At 37.2% G+C, this 22622-nt stretch overlaps 1 protein-coding gene across 1 annotated transcript; it reads right to left on the bottom strand.

Annotated features, from left to right (window-relative positions):
* Positions 1-9567: 9567 nt before the first annotated feature.
* On the bottom strand, positions 9568-11731 carry LOC122001892. The gene is made up of 2 exons (XM_042556871.1): positions 10191-11731; positions 9568-10054 (listed from the first exon to the last, which is right to left on the bottom strand). The coding sequence occupies exons 1-2, from the start codon at positions 10545-10547 to the stop codon at positions 9683-9685; spliced, it is 729 nt and encodes a 242-aa protein (XP_042412805.1). The 5' UTR covers positions 10548-11731; the 3' UTR covers positions 9568-9682.
* Positions 11732-22622: the final 10891 nt, after the last annotated feature.

Here is a 22622-nt window from a genome sequence, read left to right as displayed (position 1 = left end):
AGAGGGTTTGAACACCAGGACCGTGCCACATCAGCAAACAGTCACTTTGAGCAGTGAACCTATAAAAAGAACCCTGGTGCTCCTCATTTGAAAAAACACACTTCTGTACTTCAAATTTCATTCTGTTTTTTTATTTCCGAGCTTTATTTTTGTACACGAGGCTTTTCCACCTCCGACGTTTTGTTCGAGAATGAGATCTTCATAATGAGTATACTTTCCTTTGAGTGACAATCTTCTGATTACAAACTAAATAAATTTATTTGTCTCGTACTCTTCTTATTTCTATTATCCTTTTGTTAAGTGTGTAATTGTTTAAGCTCAATAGTTCGAGAAAGGTGTAAGTCTAGGAGGAGGTACATTTTTAATCTTGCATTGCATAAATATTTATTAATTGTAATTATTTTCCTATTACTTTACTGTTTTTTGTTTTGTTTAATCTTAACTTAACTTGGGTTGATCACATTAAACAAGGGGAGATTGTAAGTACCCCGTATTAGTTTTAATATGATCAATCAAGTCAAGTTAGGTCATGTTGTGTTTGATCCTTGTGTCTAAGTGTACAGAAACTTAGGAGCATAAGAAGTTGAGCAAAAGACGTAGTTAGCGAGAAGGATGATACGGGAAAGAGTCGACGGACTCGATGCGTCCGAGGGACGAGGTGCTGTAAAAGAGTATGCTGGTGGACGAGAAGAAATCGAATGTCATTTCCGAGGGACGAGAAGCCCTAGCAAAAGATTGCTCGAGGAGAAGGCAGGAAGATGGGTTTGAGTGAGCCTAATTATGGATGACCGAGATCACCCAAGCAATCGAAGAAGACGTCGAACAGTTAGCACAAGGTTGACTGATCTGGGCGTTTGGACTAGCTGGTCTTTGTGCTTGGACCACCAAGGTGCTTGAAGGGTGCCTCGTCACTACGGATCAACTTTTGGGTACACGTCAACAACAGTCCGGGCACTTGGAAGTGAATAAAATTTTATCACTTGGTCATTGCGTATCCATTACGTGGAGGTAGAGTTTTGCCAAGCTGGGGGAGCCCGGAGAGGGTCCGGGTGCCTAGACCGCACTACATTAGCAAACAATCACTTTGACCAGTGAGCCTATAAAAGGAGCTCTGGTGCTCCTCATTTGAAAAAACATACTTTTGTACTTCGAATTTAATTCTTCTTTTCATTTCCGAGCTTTATTTTTGTATATGAGGCTTCTCCGCATCCGAAGTTTTGTTCGAGAAAGAGATCTTCATAATGAGCCTACTTTCCTTGGAGTAGCAATCTTCTGATTACAAACCAAGTAAATTTATTTGTCCCATACTCTTCTTATTTCTATTATCTTTTTGTTAAGTGTGTAATTTTTTAAGCCCAATAGTTCGAGAAAGGTGTGAGTTTTCTTTACAGGATAATTCACCCACCTCTTGTCGATCGCTCAGGACCTATAATATCGAGTGAGATATGTTTGATACCGTTGATAATGAAGCTATTATTTAACATTTTCAAAGTATGAAATCTAGGAGAGTGATATTGTAAAATCATATGAAGTTAATATATGACTTTTATTATACATTTTGTGCTATATTATTTTTTAATTTATTAAATTCAGCCCTCCATTGAAAATCTTGACTACGACACTGCCAACCACTATATTGCTTGCCTCAACATCATCATTGATTTTTGTTCCCACTCCTACACAATATTATGTGGAAAAATGATGATAACGTTCATCCCAAATATCCTTTCATCACCCATCCTAAGGCTTGTGGAATGGTGATAAAGAATGGTACCAAACGATCTCTTAGGTGGGAGGATCTTATTCCCTAAGTGAATGAACACTAAAAGATTTGAACCTTACATCTATATGGCAATTTTATCACTCAAGTACCAACTCGACTATATCCGTGTGTGACTATTCTTCCCTCTCCTACGCAAAACTGGAGTAAAAGGTGAACTCCACACTATGGAAAGGGGTAAATTATGGTGAACATTTGTCCTAACGCAACGACCTTTTACATAGGGAGGCCAAACACCTAACAAAGCATTTTGTATCCGTTGGGAATTGACCCCAAAATCTATTGGAGCAACCATCCATCCAGATACCAACTACGTCAACCCATGGGGGCCCTCTTCTAAGCAATACTGGAGTAAAAAATGATATCGTTCATGTTGGTTGCTACTCAGAATATCGTATTGGTTCCCCTGTACAAAATTTTTGTACAAGTCCCGAACCATTCCTAACAATCTATTGTATTCTTTAGAAATTAAATTTGGAATCACAAACAGAACTTAACATTATTGATTCCAAATTCAACTTATCTGTTCTTAGAAGTTTAGACTTGAATCGCAAACGATACTTAACATTATTAATCCAAATCCACCCATGTTACAAACTCAATTAAATATTTATTTCAGAGATCGACTTCTAGGTTAAACATGGCGAGACACTAAGCCTTCTTGGGTATGGGATCATCCACCACTTCCTAGACAAAGTCTTTCAACGAAATTCAATATTTAATCTCCTTATAGTAACCCTATGTTTAACCATTAAGAACAATCGAATCACAAGATCGAAAAACAAAAGAAACACAAAATCGAATTATAAATTCAAAACCTAAAATCGTTAGCCTCTTGTGTTTGGTATTTCAAAATCCATACAAAGAAAACTAGTATGATGCGGAACAAGACAACTAGTTATACCTTTCTTTGTAGCTTATAGACCTCACGATCTTCTGTCGTATTCCTCTTCTTATCTCGGACATCGTGTGGACGACGATCTACCAAGATGAGAATCCACCCAAGCCTCCTTCTCCTTGCAAGTTTTGACCACCAACTATTCTTCAAAGGAAGCTTTCTTTCTCTTCTTCTTCTCCACAAGCAACCGGCCACCAAGATGAAACAAACCCTCCAAGTGCCACCGGCCTCAACAAAAGGAGAAGAGAGAAAGAAGAGAGGAGAGGGCCGACCACCAAGGAATTAGAAAAGAGGAATAATAGATGTGTTGTTGTTATGAGGTGAGGCACCTCTACCTAGACCTGACCACGGTTTGGAACCGACGGTTCGACGGTTACAGACAGGTCGACCCTTAACCTTAACCGCTCAAGACGGTTACGGTTTACGGTTTGGAACCGTCAGTTCACGGTTCGTCACGGTTCGCCACAGTTCAAGATTATTATATTAAAAAATTATAAATTATAAATTATAAATTAAACATTAAAAATTACAAATTAGAAATTAAAATTTATTGGAAAAAGGGCTTGCACTTATTTAAGTTGTCTACGTATCCCTTTAGAAGAATCAAAGCCCACGTAGTTTTTTTACATTTTTATCCTTTTACATTTTCACTCATTTCCATTTCCTGTTCTGGTTGTATTTGTTTCTTCAGTATCAAAATCTTCAACTTCGTCATCTGAAAGTTGCATTTCTTGGATTCTTTTCTCCGCTCTGGTCCAATCATTCAGTAATACTTGGGCTTCCAATGAGTCGGGACATAAAGTTTATCGTCGTTCATCTAATATGTTGCCGCCGGCACTGAACGTCTGCTCCACAGCAACAGTTGACACTGGACAAGCTAATATTTCTTTGGCGATCACGGAGAGAACGGGAAAGCTTTGAGCCTTCTGTGACCACCACTTTAAGATATTAAAATTTTCGCTATCTGCTTCATTAAAATCAAAAGAAGTCGTAAAATAATTCTCAAGTTCCTGTGTGGAACTTGAGGATCCTCGTGGATGTTTTGTCCGTTCTTTTAATAAGAATTGTGCTTATGTAAGTTTTAAATTACTACTAGTAGTTTGTTGTATTTCAGAAATATTAATTTGTGTTCTATATTTTGTATAATATTGATTATAAATATCATATAAATAAATTCTAACATTATATATAATATTAACTGGATCAGGGGAAGAAAAATCTTTAATTGAAATTAAAGTGTCATAATATAAAGTTAACATTTCTTGTAAAACTTCTAATTTAAATCTAGGATCTAAAACGAATGCAATTAAATAAATTTAAGGAATTAAATAAAAATATTTTTCCCATTTAGTTTTCATAGCTAAGATGCAAGGAGATAAAGATTCATTATTAATATGTTCATTTAAAACTAAAACTATATTAGAAAAATTTTCTAAAACTAATTGAGCAGTGGGTAATAAACACCGAAAAGTTGTTCGGTTGCATCATTAAATACTTTTAAAATTTCACAAATACTACTACAAATATTCCATTATTGTGAAAATAAATATATATTAGTATTAGTATTTTGTGCAAAAAATGAACATAATAATTCTTTATATTGAAATGAATCTTGTAATAATTGCTATGTTGAATTCCAACGTGTTGGTACATCACGTGTAAATTTTTTAGGTCTCATTCCATTAATTTTACAAAATCTATCCCATTATTTCATTATAGATGGATGAGGTCATAAATAATAAATTACAATTCTAATTGGTTTAATATAACTTTCTAAAATTTTTAAACCATCTTGAACACATAAATTTAAAACATGGCATACACAACGAATATGAAAAAATAAACTGCCAATAATAGGTTGACAAACAAATTTTAGATCATCTATACAAGCGGTATTAGAACTAGCATTATCTACTGATATTGAAAATATTTTATGAGTTAAGCCATATTCTTCTAAAATTAAACATAATAATTGTGCGATATTATGAGCATATGTGATTCATAAAAAACTCTATAAGCTAACAATCTTTTTTGGAAGTTCCAAGAGTTATCAATCCAATGACAAGTCACACTCATATACGAATGTATTTGCCAATGATCACTCCAAATATCGGAACATAAATAAATTTTATTATCTAATTTACTAAATTCATCAATTAAATTATTTTTTCCTTATTTTACTAATTTTTTAATTGTACGAGTAAGTGTAGTCCTAGGAGCATGTTTAGCACATGGAGTAAGAGATTCTTTACAAAAATCTTCAAATGAGCATTAGATCCAAAACTAAAAGAAAGATGTTCTACAGAAACAAATTTAGCTAATGATTCTCTTAATTTATTATACGAATTTAAAAATAAACCGGAATCGGTACTACCGCTAGTTGAAGAAAATCTTGATAATTGTGTTTGAGAACGGTCGAGTCCATATTCCGTCAGGTACTTCATTTCTACATGTCGTTTCAACGACCCATAGCCACCACCGGCTTGGAATTTGTAGGAAGCATTGCAGTGCTTACATTTTGCATGCATTTCTTCCGACGGAAGAGTGACCTTCTCAAAATGTTTAGTGAAAATAGAAGACTTTAGAGGAGGAAGTTCCCAAATCTTAGAAGTAATTGCATCGGTACTTCCTTGTGTTCCGGGTGTCGGATTCGAAAGATGCTCGATCTCATCATCGGTGGATTGAATGTTGGGGTCCTCCTCCTATTGATTCATTATTTGCTTTCCCTTCCGAGCTCGAGATGATGCACCTCTGCGGCCTCCTTCCATTGTAATTGAAAATTGGAAACGACAGCGTGTAGAGAATACGAAATTGAGATTAAGAGTAAGAGTAGAGAAGATGTGTCTGAAAATGATGAAGTGAGCTCTCTATTTATAGAGTTTTGATAGTAACGGATACTAAATCATAGACATTGATCAAAAAACGATCAAATGATCCTAACCGTTGAAACAAATAACCCAAAAAATACCCCCAACGGCTATGAACCGCCGGTTAATCGGCGGTTCCAACGGCTATGAACCGCCAGTTAACCGGCGGTTCAAGCCGTTAAAAAAAAAAATGTTGAGGCTGAACCGGCGGGCTGAACCGCAGGTTAACCGACAGTTCGTCGGTTTTGCATCAACTGAACCGGAACCGGTCCGGCAACTTGCCGTGTCGGTTCCGGTTCGACCCAGTTACGGGCCCAGGCCGGGTTCGGGCTAGACTCGGCCCGGGGTCAGGTCTACCTCTACTCTTTCTTTTATATTCCTTAGTCTTGGCAAATAAGACAAGTTTTAAAACATAATTAAAACTTCCTTATTTTCCCTTGCCAATGAACAAAAGGAAAATTTAACTAAAATTTCCTTTTATTCTTTTAATGGCCGACCCCTACAAGTCCTCCAAAATAGGAAAGTTTTAAACACAAAATTAAAACTTCCTAATTTGTTTCCGGAATTTTTTAAAATAAAAATTTCTCTGTTAAAAATTCCCTTCATGGTTGGTTATAAAAGGAAACTTTTATAAATTAAAATCTCTCTATTAAAACATGTGGATGATTACAATAAGGAAAGTTTTCTCCAAAATTAAAATCTTCCTTTCAATCTACAAATAAGGAAAGATATCAAACATTTCTCTTAATCCTTTGTAGAAACTATAAAAGGTAAAATTTAATTTTAAAACTCTCTTTTAAAATCATGTTTTCCACATTAGGAAAGATTTTAAAATAAAATTCTTTTTATTTTTATTGTGGCCAACCACCTAAGCTTGGGCTCCAAGCTAGGGCCGACCACCACTTGATCCATCCAAGGCTTATCTTGGTCGGCCCTTGCTTAGGCTCCAAGCTTGGCTTGGCCGGCCACCTATGGATGGGTAAGAAGGTGGGTTTAGGTGGGTATAAGACTTTATAAATAAGATGCTACGACAAGGACTGCGAGGAGGAATTGGTTTTGGTCTCCCGATGAACTTGAGCTTCCCGTGTTCACCCCGAACACCCAACTCGAGTTCATCAATAATATCTCATTCCACTAAAGAGTTATTATTGTACTACCGCACCAATCTCATATTACTATATGGGCTCCTTCTTATCATGAGTGTGTTATTCTCCCTGTGTTTAAGATATTGAATGTCCACTAATTAAATGAGTTACTGACAACTCACTTAATTAATATTTAGCTCCAAGAGTAGTAACTCTCAATCTTATCGTCATGTCGGACTAAGTCCACCTGCAGGGTTTACATGACAATCCTTATGAGCCTCTCAAGGGGACATCATCAACCTAGATTACTAGGACATAGTTTCATTCTATAATCAACAACACACCATATAAATAATATCATTTCCCAACTTATCGAGTATATTGATTTAACGAGCTAAATCATACCATTTGATAAATTAAAGAAATAAGTATTAAGTATATGTGCTTGTTATTATATCATGATTAAGAGTACACACTTCCATAATAACAGAAGTATTGTTCTTTTATATAGTCAGTATAAAAAGAAACTACCTCAAATGGTTCTGCTCAATACACTCAGAGTGTACTAGTGTAATTTTATAGTTAAGATAAACTAATACCAAATTATACTACGATTATTGCAATGGTTTGTTCATTTCCATCTTAGTTGTGAGCTACTTTTTATAACTTATAAGGAACTGATAACATGATCTTCTATGTGTCACACTACACACCATGTTATTTACAATATAAATTAATTGAACAACTACACTTAGCATATAAATGTAGACATTTGACTAATGTGATTCTTTATTTTAAAATAAATGTTTACAAAAAGCTAGGCTTTTAGTATACACTCTAACAGTTCACCCCAAGCAACCTAGTATTATTGGTGCCACGATAAGATACAAACAGGTAAATCATGAGAGACATCTTGCCCAGGCTCAGGGGCCCTTAATATGGGAGAGATTAGGCATCCAGTAAGGCATTTTGTACCCATTAGAAATTTATCCCATGACCTATTGGAGCAACCACCTATATAGATACCAATTGCATCAATCCGTGAGGGTCCTTTCCTAAGTAATACTAGAGCAAAATGTGATATCATTCTTCTCAAGCGGCCTAATATTACCGACCCCATGACAAGATACAGGTAAATAAATTATAGGGGACATGTTGTCCTAGAACAACGACTCTTTGCATGGGGTAGGTCAGACACTTAACAAAACATTTTGCACCAACTAAGAATTAACCTCATGACCTATTAGAGCACACACTCACGTAGGTACTAACTGGGTCAACCCATGGGGCCTATCCCAAGCGATACTGAAGCAAATGATGATATCGCTAACCCCAAATGACTCAGTATCGCTGACCCCAAGATAAGATACATGTATATAAATCACATGGGCATTTTATCCTAATGCAGCGGCTCTTTATATTAGGAAGATCAGACACCTAACAAGTCATTTTATATCCGTTAGAAATTCATCCCAAACTCCATTGAAATAAACACATATATATGTACCACTTGTGTCAATCCGTGCGACCTCCTCAGCAATACTGATTATGAGTCAGAGGAGGGAAGGAGGTTCAAATTAATCTTGATAAAAAAAAATTGTGCTATACTTGAAGAAAAAAACAAAAAATGTATTATATTATTTGACTTTAAGAAACGATCATCTTAAGTCACTTAAACTGGCATGCCAAAAGATTAAACAAATTCTCATTAATTCCAATCACTTAAAACCTGCTCATGTGAAGCTCATAATCCACAGTAGCTTTCCATGCCATGCAAAGTAAGTTTCAGATGGTGACAGGTCAAGCTTGAGCACATGGAAGAATCCTCAGCCCAAACACCAAAGAAAATGGGCAAAGTTAGCAAAACAAGCCTTCTTCTGATTCTTAATTTCTATGCTGTAAAAAGGTAAGTCGAGCCATAGAATATGCATGAGTTTATTTGCAGCTGGTTTGTGCTGCATTTCCTTGAATTGACAAAGACAAAGAACAGCATGCCACTTCTCACTTCTCATTATTAGTTAGCATTTGTTTCCAGAATCTAAAAACTTTCAGGAATTCAATTTTGCCATTTCACAGAGGAAGCAAAAGAACAAAAATGACAGATGAGAGCGCGGAGGACAAAAACAAAAGGAATTTTTGCAGCGACTGTTCACACTCAGTCTTACATGTTTACTTACGCATATCGCCAACAAATAACAGCTGCACATGATCCTGTTACAGTTTTGGTTCTACCGCAATTTTGGAGTTGTTTCAAATGATCATTCCATTGGATTTGGATTTTGGAATGACCACATTCTAAAGAAAGAGTTCATCAATCTACTCCAGAACTTGATGATTAACTGACTAACTCTCCACGGATAGTGTAAGGTTTGGTGAAAACTTGCGCAACTACAGCCACTGCTGCTGCTGCTGCTGCTGTATAAATTTTTAATATATATATATATATAAAATGTGTTTGATAAGTGAATAGTATACGCATGGGTGGTTCTGTTTCTCGAGGTAAAGACCGCTGGATCATTGGTTTAAGGGAACAATGTGGTAGATTTCTGATACCTTTTCTCCCTCTTCCTCTGCTGTGCAGGAGGAGGGAAAGAAAGAGGGTTTACTTTCTGCGCTCTGTGTAGATTCCTTTCTGCCAGCCAGCCCGAGGCGAGGTTCTTGTCTGAGACACTTAAACTTTACCATTCCACTTTATTCCCTCCTCTTCTTCCACTCGACTTCAAAAATTCCATTGCTGGTCGATTAATTGCCCTCAGGCAGCAGCAATTCAATGTGTTCTGCGTAACTGTTAACGCAAGAAAGTAATTGAAGGAGAAACAGTGGCAGTCGTTGCGAGCAGACCGAGCGTGGTGGTGATCTCAGAAAGGTGATGGACGTGATCGCAGAAGGATGAAACTAAGACTTTAAGTTCTAAAGAATTCCAAGAAGCATAAGATGTTGCAGAAATCAGTTTAATTTGGAGAAACACGGAATAAAAGTTGGATCTTTTTTTCTCGTTGGATCGATCCAAAGTACAGAGGAATTGAGACTGGAGTTTGAAGAAGTGAGTGGTTCAGACGTTGCCGTGGCGGCCGAGCTTGAGGAGGCGGCCGCTGCACTTGGGGCAGGAGTCGTCGCTCTTGGGGACCATGAAGTACATGAAGCAGGACCGACATCCGGCGGAGACGAGAGGCTCGGCGGCGGTCGCCCGGGAAGGGGAGGAGGAGGAGATGGAGGTGAGACAGGAGTTGGCGGTGCTGTCGCTGCTGTCCTCGTTGTCGTTTCTGCTGCTGCTGCCGCCGCTGGCGACGCCGGAGAAGCTGTCGTCGGAGGACGAGGAGACGTCTTCCTCAGAATGATAGCTCGACGAGTAGGCGGCGGCGGCTCGGGGGTCTTTGCTCGTCCTGGTTCCGGTCTCCCGGTTGAAGTAGTAGACTTCCCCTGTCTGCCATAATGCACAAAAGGAACGATTTTGACGCCGGAAATGGTTCCAAAACACGATTTTGGAGACGGATTCGGTCCATTTATAATCAATGATTGACGAAAAGAAGGAATGCATTTAAGGAGGTGGGGACGTCTACCTGCATGTCGAGACACTGCTCCCAGTGGAAAGGCAGCGCCGTCTCCGAGTTGAGCTCCACGGAGACGCTTTCTGGGCTTCCGCCGACGAGATGCGTCGCCGGAGAACGTAGACCTCGCTCCCTCCCCACCGTGCAGCTCCGAAGCAAAGCCGCAATCATCTCAATGTTGGGAGCCGTCATCGAGAGAAAAAGCGAGAGACAAAAAAGAGGAAAAGCAGAGTAACTAAGGAAGGAGCCTTTGGGAATGGTTTGGGAAGGAAAAGAAAACATCCATGGAAGGAAGAAGGAAGAAGGAAGCAGGAAGCAGTAGCTGAAGGTGCCACTGTTAACGCAACATTCCCAAGATATATACGACATCCTTCGTCCAAATTAAACTTTGGCCAATTATTTTGCATAACATCTCAAACTCTGACGCTTTGTGATTAAGCAATAAAAAAACAAGGAAATCAAAAGAAAGTAAGAGGAAGGTGTTAATTTAGGAGATGTCGGAAGGAGATAGAGACAAGAAGGGTGTTGGCCACTTTGTCTCCATCTGTTTGTCCGCGGTATATATATAAAAAAAAAAGTACACTTCTTCTCCAAGATCACGCAGGGATTCATCGTTTCATTAGTTTTTTGTAATTTATGTAGCAACAAAAATTTAGTTTGTAAGAGGCTTCCGATATTTTAAAATATTTTTTTTAAATGAAATATAATTTAGGAGTTTTAATCTTCTCGAATTCACAAAAAAGAGGCTTGCTTATTTGAAATTTTTTAAAAATGATTTGGATTGACCTTTCCCTCTCACCCCTATTAATTTTAAACATGTCAATCTTCAATGCATCGGAATCATATTTTTTAAAAATCTAATTCAAAATTAATTTTTATTGTTCTGATGCACATGACCTTATGTTTCTCACTCCTCTCTTTCCGTTATATGACATTGAACTCCGTAATTATCATACTTCTTTGTTTATTATAAATGTAATGTTATCATGAATAGACCTCAAATAAATAATGAAGAAAATTGTTAAATTCTTTACAAATTCAAAAATCCACAACACCTAAAATAGTTTCAATCAGAATTGTCTAGGTCAATAGTGAATTTCGATTAAAATCTACTCATGAATCTAGACAAGTCTTATTAGACATATTTCAAATCCTATGAATTTCTAAGGTTGCAAGGAGTCCAGCGATATCTTCTATTACTTATTTTGGTCTTTTCGGAAGTAATACAATGTTATGTTACTTTCAACTAAAATATGGTCCTAGTATCTAAGAAAAAAAACTCATGTTGAGTCTGATTTGAATCAAACCAGACCTGTGGAAGTACTCATTTATATCCTCCGGGTCTGATCTAATTTAGATCAGGCCCACTGTGGAACTGATTTCTCAGACACTAGGGCCATGTTCTAGCTAAAAGTTAGCGTAATATTGCAATACCTTCGGAAAGACCGAAATAAGCAATTGAGGACACTCTTAGACTCCTTACAGCCTTAGAAACTCATAGTGAAATGGATCTAATCAACCTGTCTAGGTCCATGAGTTGATATTACCCCCAAGGTAGTTTTGATGTGATCAACCAAGTCAGGTTAAGTCCTGTTATGATTTAACCCTTGTGTCTAAGAGTGCAGGAACTTAGGAGCACAGGAATTCGAGTGAAAGACGCAACTAGCGAGAAGGATGGCATGGGAGAGAGCTGATGGGCTCAGTGCGTCCGAGGGGCAAGGTGCTGCGGAAGAGTACGCGGGGCGGACGAGAAGGAGGCGCGCGATATTTTCGAGGGACGAGAAGCCGGAGTGGAAGGTTGCTCGAGAAGGCTCGAAAATGGGTTCAGGAGAACCCTATTCTGGATGGTCGAAATCACCCAAGTGGGTGGAACCAGAGCAGAAGACCCGAACCCAAGCGAGCGGAACCGGAGCGGAAGACGTACACCAAAAAGTCAATCAAAAAGTTGACTTTACTAGTACAGGCGCCTGGAATCAAAACTTCATCATTTTGTAACGTGGCGTGATTTGTTGCGATGGGGATAAAATTCTATCTCTCTCCAGGTGCCTAGAACCCTTGCAAGCGCCCTGGCAAGGGCTATAAATACAACCCCCCAGAAGGTCAAAAAAATACTTGTAATTGATTCCTCTTTAATTTTATTCTGTAACTGAGTGCTTCAATTGCTGTAAGAGGCTTCTCCGCCTGAAGGAGATTGTTTAGTGAGCTTCAACTTCTTTGGATTAGCAATCCTCTGATTGCAAGCCAAGTAACTCTTTTGTGCTTCTTGTTTTATAGTCTCTTATTTCTTTTATGCAAATGTTAGACTAATAAAGCTATAAAGTTCGAGAAGGGGTTTTATTAGTTTTTATTGTGCAGACTATTCACTCCTTTCTAGCTAATCGCCAAGGGATTAAGATGAGTGATTTTTAACCGAAATCCACTGATGGACCTAAACAGGTTTCATTCGACTCATTTCAGTTCTTATCAATTTCTGAGGCTGCAAGGAGTCCAATGATATCTTCCATTACTTATTTTTGGACTCTCTAGAGGTGCTATAATGTTATGCTAACTTTCAGCTAGAATGTGGTCCTAGTTTTTTGGAAATTAAGCCTTAAGCCTAATCTGAATCAGATCAGGCTCGTGGTAGTGCTAATTTAGATCCTTTAGCCTGGTCTGATTCAGATCAAGCTCGACATGAGTTTGATTTCCTAGAGACTAGGACTACATTCTAGATAAAAATTAGCATGATATTATAACACTTCCAGTGAGACCAAAATAAGTAATGAAGAATACCATTAACTTCTTGCAGTCTCAGAAACCCACAGGACTTGAAATAGATTTAATCAGACATATCTAAGTTTATCAGTGGATTTTGACCAAAATCCATTGATCGACCTAGACAGGCCCGATTGGACCTATTTCAGGTCTCATGAGTTTATGAAATTGTAAGAAGTCTAACGGTATTCTTTATTACTTATTTTAGGTCTTGTTCATGATGGTGTTGCGTTTATAATAGTAGGAAGAAGTATGTGGCAGGAGTATCCGAAGATTTTTATTATTATTATTAATATTTTAATAATTATATTTTTTTATTTTAGATTTTTTTTTACTTTACTATTTAGGAACTGTAATTCATATATTATGATTTATTTCCTTTATTTGGGTTTTAAGGTTAAATTCTATGTAAACATGTATTTTATTGTTCGAGGGTTATTAAATAAAATTTTCTTTTTTCCAAAAAATTATGGAGGATGGTAGTTTTCTCTTCTTGACTTCTCCTCCATTTCCACTTCTCGTTAGCTCATACGATAATTATTATTATGTCTTAATGTCAACGAGAGAGTGTGAGAGACATGATAAGGTCATGTGCATTTGGAATATTATTTTGGAATTAAATTTTATGAAAATATGACTCATATGTATAGACCTGACCACGGTTCGGAACCGTCGGTTCGACGGTTCTAAGCAGGTCGACCCTTAACATTAACCGGCCAAGATGGTTACGGTCCACAGTTTGGAACTGCCGGTTCACGGTTCGTCACAGTTTGTCACGGTTCAAGATTATTATGTTAAAAAAATTAAAAAATATAAATTATAAATTATAAATTATAAATTACAAATTAAAATTTATTAGAAAACAGGGCTTGCACATATTTAAGTTGCCTACGTATCCCCTTAGGGGAATTAAAGCACACGTAGCTCTTTTACATTTTTATTTTTTTGCATTGTCACTCACTTCCATTTCCCGTTCCTATCGTATTTATTACTTCAGTATCAAAATCTTCAATTTCGTCATCTGAAAATTGTATTCCTTGGATTCTTTTCTCCGCTCTAGTCCAATCGTCCAGTAATGCTTGGGCTTCTAATGTGTCAGGAGACAAAGTTAATCATCGTTCATCTAATATGTTGTCATCGACACTGAACGTCTGCTTCACAGCAACAGTTGACATTGGATAAGCTAAAGTTTCTTTGGTGATCATGGAGAGGACGGGAAAGCTTTGAGTCTTCTGTGACCACTACTTTAAGATATCGAAATTTTCACTATCTGCTTTATTAAAATAAAAAAAAAGTCATAAAATAATTCTCAAGTTCTTGTGTGGAACTTGAGGATCCTTGTAGACGTTTTGTCCGTTCTTTTAATAAAAGTTGTGCTTTTGTAAGTTTTAAATTACTACTAGTAGTTTGTTGTATTTCAGAAATATTAATTTGTATTTCATATTTTGCATAATATTGATTATAACTTGTTGGTGCAATCGACCTCCAAGGTTTTAATGTCCAACAAATATATTTAAGTATGTTTAATAGAGTTTGATCATGGGAAGTCTTAGTCATGGCTAGGCAAGGGTGAGAAGTCAACCAAGTGACTAGTTCTAACTGCGGTTAGGCATGAGAAGTCATAGTTGTAGGCTAGTAAAGGGAAATCTCGGTATATCGTAGAAGCCAGGTGGATTCAATAGGTCTGGAGGACCTGATCCTAGGTAGCCGTGTTGGATCGTGAAAGTCGATAGAGGGGAGGGGGTGAATATCAATATAAAAAAATATCGTAAAGAAGATTGAGTACGAATTGGAACACTGCTAACACAAGTAATTTTTTACTTGGTTCGGAGCCTTGGTCGACTCCTACTCTAAGGCCCGCACTCGTTGAGTGCTTTCGTTGGGCAATCCACTAGCAATTCGAAATATTACAAGTGAAATTACAATTGCTTTAAAGGAAAAATACCGACAACAATAAGGAATGAAAAAAAGCGCGTTGTCGGAGGAGCTTCGCAGCGTCACAGGAGCACAACATGGCATAGCAAGTGTTGGAAGATCTTGTTGTTCATTGATTCTTTGCTCCAGGGCGTATCCTCCTTATATAGCAGGCTTCGAGCGCCTGGAGTGTGAGGTAGCCCAGCCAACCATGTGTTGGTTGCTACTCGGAAAACCTAATGGTTCCACTGTACAAAAATTTTGTACAAAGGTCTGAACCTTTTCATAGCTACCATGTGTTCTTTTAAATTAAACTTGGATCGTCTGTGGAACTTAACACTTTTGATCCAAAGTTTAATCTATTTGTTCTTTTAGGTTTAGACTCGGATCTCCTGCGGAACTTAACACGTTCGATCCAAATCACCTAGGTTATTAATTTCATTAAATATTAGTTTCCAAAATTGGCTCCCAGTACTAACGTGGCGAGGCACATGACCTTCTTGGATATGGGAACAACCACCACCGACTAGACAAATCCTTTTAAGGAAAGTTAATATTTAATTTCCTTAAATAACTTTAGGTCAACCGAAAAGAACAATCAAATCACAAGGAAAAGAAAAAACAAAAGAACACAACATAGAAAACAAATTCGAAATACTAGAATCGTATGCCTCTTGTATTTGGTATTATTTCCAAAAATAACTAGTATGATGCAGAAAGGAAAAAATACTAGTTATACCTTTTAGAAAGACCTCTTGATCTTCTACCGTATTCCTCTTCTAACCTCGGACGTTGTGTGGGCAACGATCTTCCAAGATGAGGACCACCTAGCACCTTCTTCTTCTTCCTTCAAGTTTCGGCCAAGCACCAAAATCCAAGGATGAAGAACTTTTTCCACCAACTAAGCTCCAAGGGATGCAAGCTTTCTCTCCTCCTTCTTCTTCTTCTCCAAGTAGTATCCGGCCACCACAAGAGCTCCAAGCAAAGAAGGGTTTCGGCCACCACAAAGAGGAGGAGAGGGAGAGAGGATGGCCGGCCACAACACCAAGGAAAAGAGGGAGAGAATAATAGAGGTTGTGTCTCATGAAGACACCCCAACCTCCACTTTTATATTCCTTAGCTTTGGTAAATAAGGAAATTTAATTACAATAAAATTTCCTTAACTTTCCTTGATAACAATTAATTAAGAAAAATTAAATAAAATTTCCTAATCAATTGTATATGGTCGGCCACCTCATGGAGAGCAAATAAGATAATTTTCAATCAACAATTAAAAATTACTTATTTGTCTTCGGAAATTTGAAAAAAAAAATTCTCTTTACAATCCCTTCATGATAGATAAAAAGAAATTTCTATAATTTTAATTTTTCTACATGTGAATAATTTATAAAGAAGAAAAAATAAAATATCTTTCCAATCTACAAATAAGGAAAGAGATCTAATATCTTTCTTTAATCTTTTGTAGATCCTTTTAAAAGAGATATTTTAATTTTAAATCTCTCCAATAAATTATATATTTCACATAAGAGAATTTTAAAATTAAAATTCTTTTTAATTTAATGGGGGGCCGCCACCTAAGCTTGGGTTCAAGCTAGGGTCGGCCACCCATGAACCAAGGCTTGGTCTATCCTAGCTTGAACCACAAGCTAGCTTGGTCGGTCCCTATATCATGGGTACGAAGGTGGGTATAAGTGGGTATAATACTCTATAAATAAGAGGCTACGATAGGGACCGAGAGGAGGAATTGGTTTTGTTCTCCCGATAAAAATAAGCATCCTGTGTTCGCCCCAAACACACAACTTAATTTTATCAATAATAATTCATTCCACTAGAGAACTATTATTGAACTACCGCACCAATCCCAAATTACATTTTTGGGCTCCTTCTTATTATGAGTGTGTTAGTCTCCCTGTGTTTAAGATGTCGAATGCCCACTAATTAAGTGAGTTACTGACAACTCATTTAATTAATATCTTAATCCAAGAATAGTACCACTCAACCTTATCGTCATATCGGACTAAGTCCACCTACAAGGTTTAACATAACAATCTTTATGAGCTCATCTTGGGGACATTATCAACCTAGATTACTAGGACACAATTTCCTTCTATAATTAACAACACACACTATAAGTGATATCATTTCCCAATTTATCGGGCTTATTGATTCATCGAACTAAATCTCACCCATTGATAAATTAAAGAAATAAATATCAAATATATGTGCTTGTTATTATATTAGGATTAAGAGCACACACTTCCATAATAACCGAGGTATTTGTTCCTTTATAAAGTCAGTATAAAAGAAACGACTTCAAATGATCCTACTCAATACACTCTAAGTGTACTAGTGTAATTATATAGTCAAGATAAACTAATTTCTAATTACACTACGACCTTCCAATGGTTTGTTCCTTTCCATTTTGGTCGTGAGCTACTGTTTATAATTTATAAGGTATTAATAACATCATCTTCTATATGTGGCACGACATACTATGCTATCTACAATATAAATTAATTGAACAACTACAACTAAATGTAGACAATTTGACCAAATATGATTCTTTATTCAAAATAAATGTTTACAAAAGCTTAGGCTTTCAGTATACACTCTAACAATCTCCCACTTATACTAACGACTAAGCTGCCATATCTTCTGCCATACATCTGATTCCCATTCCCTCCACATGCGGATCGAAAGCTTTTGTTGGAAGGGCCTTAGTGAAAGGATCTGCCAGGTTATCTGCTGATGCAATCTTGGCTATGACAACTTCTCCTCGCTTCACAATCTCGTATCGGTGGTACTTGCGCTCTATATGTTTACTTGTCTTATGGGCTCGTGGTTCCTTGAGTTTGCAACTGCATGCTATTATCACAATAAATTGTGATGATTTTGGGCAAACCAGAATCACATCTAAGTCCATTAGAAAGTTCTGAGCCATACTGCTTCTTTAGCCTCAGAGGTTGCTACATACTCGCCTTCCATGGTTGAGTCCGAAACACATTTCGCTTAACACTCCTCCATGACTCCACCTCCCAAGTAAACACATAGCCCGATGTAGACTTACTGTGTTGTCCCTATCTAATTAGAAATCGAATCGTGTAACCCATGGAAGCAAATCGTCTGCTTGGTAAATTAGCATATAATCTCCGGTCCTTCTCGTGTACTTTAATATACGCTTTCATCAGCCCAATGTTCTTTTACTCGGTTCGAAGCCTATGGCGACACCTACTCCAAGGCCCGCAGTCATTGATCGTTTTCATTGGGAAATTCACTATCAGTTTGGAAAGATTTACAAAAGAATAATAGAAGCGTGAAACTTTACAGATATGAAATACAAGTTGTTACCAACGACTTGATGAAATCTGATCTTCTGACTTGATTGTCATTGGATGTAACGACCACCCTTCTTACTACTACTACACTCTAAGGATGACCGTTACTTAACTACTAACTCTACTTAACCGGTATGATTAAAAATCACATGGAAACTCTACCGAAAAATTTTGACAGAGTCTCCCCTGTACCGGTGACCTTAAACTATCATACATAACATAATATACATAGCCACAGGCGGCTGGAACACATATCAAACACACAAAAGGAATAACATCACCACGCAGTTTAATGAAATCAAATCATGCAAGTAATGAATGGCGGAAACAAAATAAACATACAGTTACCTAACAGCGGCAGACCAAACGACTCATCTAATACATTCTTAATAAATGGCAATCTTAATAAATTCTTAGACTAAGTCCCAAGGCTTCCATAGTCCTGGCATCACACATCCCTCGAACACCTCCTTGTCGCCTTCCTTTCTATATCTTTTCCTTTCCTGTATCTGCAGTAAGAGGAAGTGTAGTCTATAAGCAAAATTTGCTTAGTAAGCGCTATCGAACTCACAAAAACTCGATATGCATGTAAATATACTGAATGCTAAAAGGAAAGCTACTCATGCTCATCTACTAGTAAATAAAGAAACATACTGAAGTGCTAAACATGTAAAGCTACTCATGCTCTTCTATTAGTAATTAATTTACTGAATTCTAAACACTTTCGATTCTTATTGAACTTACTTAAAAACTTATTCTTTATTTCACTTATTTAAAACTTATTCTTTTATTTCACTTATTTAAAACTTATTCTTTAATACTTGTAAACTTTTGTAAACACATTGTTTTATTAGTTCAAAAGCTTATACTTATAATACTTCAAAATAATAATCAACTTCTTCTTGGGCCCAGGCGTAGTACCATCTTATGCGCGTTCCCTGATAGGTTGGGGTAGCGAGCCACCAATCCTAAAAGAGCAGACCTCGGTCTACCAGGGCCAAGACCTCGGAATTGGACACCTGGATTTGTTTAACGACAACCTCGGAAGTCGGGTACTAGCCTCTTCTTAAAAGTAAAATACTTATAATCTTAATTACTTCTTCTTTAAATGCCTTGGCATTTTAATAGGCACCTTGTGTGCCAAAAATCCCTAAAGTCTTGACTTTGGGATCTACTTAAGGCCTCGGCCTTTTCTTTCTTTTCTTTATCTTTCTTATACTTTTCTTATAAAAGAATGCTTCTTACAAAACTGAAATGTTTAACCAAACTCTAACACTGCAATGATTAAACAAAATCTGCATACAAGTTTAAACAGAAATATGCATATTAAGCTTAACTAAAATCTGCACTAATGCTTAACAGAAATCTGCATACTAGCTTAATAAAAATCTACATAATAGCTTAACAGAAAATCTAAACTGCATACTTTAAAAATGAGGACTGTTCTTGCCCAATGCATAGCGTAAAAAGATCTAACTAGCAAGCTTAAGGCAAGGTTGTTCCAACTAATTAAGAAAGCATCAGTACTGAGCATGGTTGAAAAGGGTCTAACAACAATCTAATCCACATTGCACTGAATCTATAAAGCCAGCACTGAACACAATCTTTTCATTGCTAATCTACACAACTTAAACGAAAGCTAAAGCTGCGGTTAGGGAATAAGTGATAAAATGGCTAACAACATACCAATGAATTGATAACAAATCAAAACTGCACTGTGGTAATTGTTCCTCCTGCTATGTGCCACGGCAACAAAAGAAAAACACAAGATTGCAAGCTTCCCTTCAACCCGGACATTCTCATCAAGTCACAACCAATAAATCTAATGAAAATTGCTATTGTAACCTCAAGACCATACTTGTTCTACATGCTATGTGCCACGGCAATAAAAGAAAAACACAAGATTGCAAGCTTCCCTTCAACCCGGACATTCTCATCAAGTCACAACCAACAAATCTTACAACATGCTGCGAATTCAAGGAAAACAAGAAAACATCCAAACAAAATCTCTTTCCCTCTTCCTTAACATCTCACGGCAGTAAGCCCTAAACCACATTCTTCACAAAAAATTCGAAACAAAAGGAAAAGAACACCAAAACGAATCGAAATCCGGAACTATCCTACTGCAGGTGAGTAGCGACTTACCTTCGTGTTCTTGGACTCACAGCCGAAAGGAGGCAACTAGGGCTTCGGAGGAGCTTCAATTCTCGGCAACCTCTTTGTGTTTCCAAGCTCCCCTCGTCGGAGTGGCCACACACGGGTGAAGATCGGTCGGAAACAACCCTTCGCCGGCGCCGGAGACCAAGCCCTAGGTCCCCTGCTGCGTCTTCGCCCGAGAGGGAGTCGCCGTCGCTCGTGATCGGGAGAGGAAAGGAGAGGGGAAAGGGTTTTCGGTTTGGCAATTTACCACCTCAACTTATCCCTCTTTATAATCGGTTAAATAATTTTCCTACCTTTTCTAAGCAGAACCGATGGCTGGATCACCTGGTTAGCCAGGTTTCGACCAAATCACAGGTCTGGGTTTCGAATCCCTCAGCCGCGAACCGTTTTTCCAATTTATTTTAAATGTCCCAACTTCTGCTTAAATGGAATTCTTCTCCTCCTTTAATAAGAAACGATCGCTGGATCAGTTGGTTGGCTGCGTTCGGCTTAAGGCGAAGCTCGTGGTTTCGAATCCCGGTTGCAACATTTTCTTCCTATTATTTCTTGCTATTAACTTCTATTACTTAAATAAAATTCTTCCTTTATTAGATTAATTAATAACTACTAGCCCAGTTGGTTGGTTGGGTTTTGCTCAGGTCAGGGGTTGCCGGTTCAAGCCTCAGCTTGGATATTTTTTTGTCGAACCTTCTTTCGTTTAGTAAAAATATCAAACGACCTCCAAAAATTACATAAAAATATTCTATAAATTCCTAAAAATCTCTAGAATTTTTCTAAAGCATTTCTATATTTTAATAAGGTCTTTTAGGACTCCAAATCATGAAATTTGGGGTGTTACAATTCTCCCTACCTTATAAAAAGTTCGTCCTCGAACTTAGAATAATTTCGAATATTTCTTTCTCATACTATGCTCACGCTCCTAAGTAACTTCCTCATGCTTCTGGTTCTAAATGACTCCCACTAATGATACTCTTTGTTCCTTAGTCTCTTAACTTCTCGGTCCTCTATCATTTATCTCGCATCGTACCCATTAGTGGTCTTTGAAAAACTTGGTATCTTCTCTATCCTTTCTAAACATACTTATGTATATATGAATATAAGAGAAACAAAACTAAAATTGTCTCTATTCTTTCTAAGCATATGTATCAAAACATAGAAAATTAAAACATGAATTTTCTTCTTTCCTAAGCACATATAAGCAGATACTCTATACTGCAAATAATGAAGAAAGCATAAAAGAAAATTAAATACTTTCTTACTTGAAAACGGCAAGGATGGTGCTGATGTGTGATGCTGGAGAATGGGAACTGCTCTGATACCAACTGTAACGACCACCCTTCTTACTACTACTACACTCTAAGGATGACCGTTACTTAACTACTAACTCTACTTAACCGGTATGATTAAAAATCACATGGAAACCCTACCGAAAAATTTCGACAGAGTCTCCCCTGTACCGGTGACCTTAAACTATCATACATAACATAATATACATAGCCACAGGCGGCTGGAACACATATCAAACACACAAAAGGAATAACATCACCACGCAGTTTAATGAAATCAAATCATGCAAGTAATCGGTAGCGGAAACAAAATAAAAACATACAGTTAACTAACAGCGGAAGACTAAATGACTCATCTAATACATTCTTAATAAATGGCAATCTTAATAAATTCTTAGACTAAGTCCCAAGGCTTCCATAGTCCTGGCATCACACATCCCTCGAACACCTCCTTGTCGCCTTCCTTTCTATATCTTTTCCTTTCCTGTATCTGCAGTAAGAGGAAGTGTAGTCTATAAGCAAAATTTGCTTAGTAAGCGCTATCTAACTCACAAAAACTCGATATGCATGTATATAAATAAAAACATGCTAAAACTGAATGCTAACATGTAAAGCTACTCATGCTCATAAATAGCAAATAACAGTAAGCTAACTCATGCTCTTCTAACAGTAAAGAAACATACTGAAAGGCTAAACACTTTCTGATTCTTATTAAACTTACTTAAACACTTATTCTTTTCTTTCACTTACTTAAAACTTATTCTTTTATTTCACTTATTTAAAACTTATTCTTTAATACTTGTAAACTTTTGTAAACACATTGTTTTATTAGTTCAAAAGCTTATACTTATAATACTTCAAAATAATAATCAACTTCTTCTTGGGCCCAGGCGTAGTACCATCTTATGCGCGTTCCCTGATAGGTTGGAGTAGCGAGTCACCAATCCTAAAAGAGCAGACCTCGGTCTACCAGGGCCAAGACCTCGGAATTGGAC

This window comes from Zingiber officinale, chromosome 1A (assembly GCF_018446385.1).
Source record: "Zingiber officinale cultivar Zhangliang chromosome 1A, Zo_v1.1, whole genome shotgun sequence".
NCBI lineage: Eukaryota > Viridiplantae > Streptophyta > Magnoliopsida > Zingiberales > Zingiberaceae > Zingiber > Zingiber officinale.
This window is presented reverse-complemented; position numbering and strand designations above follow the sequence as displayed.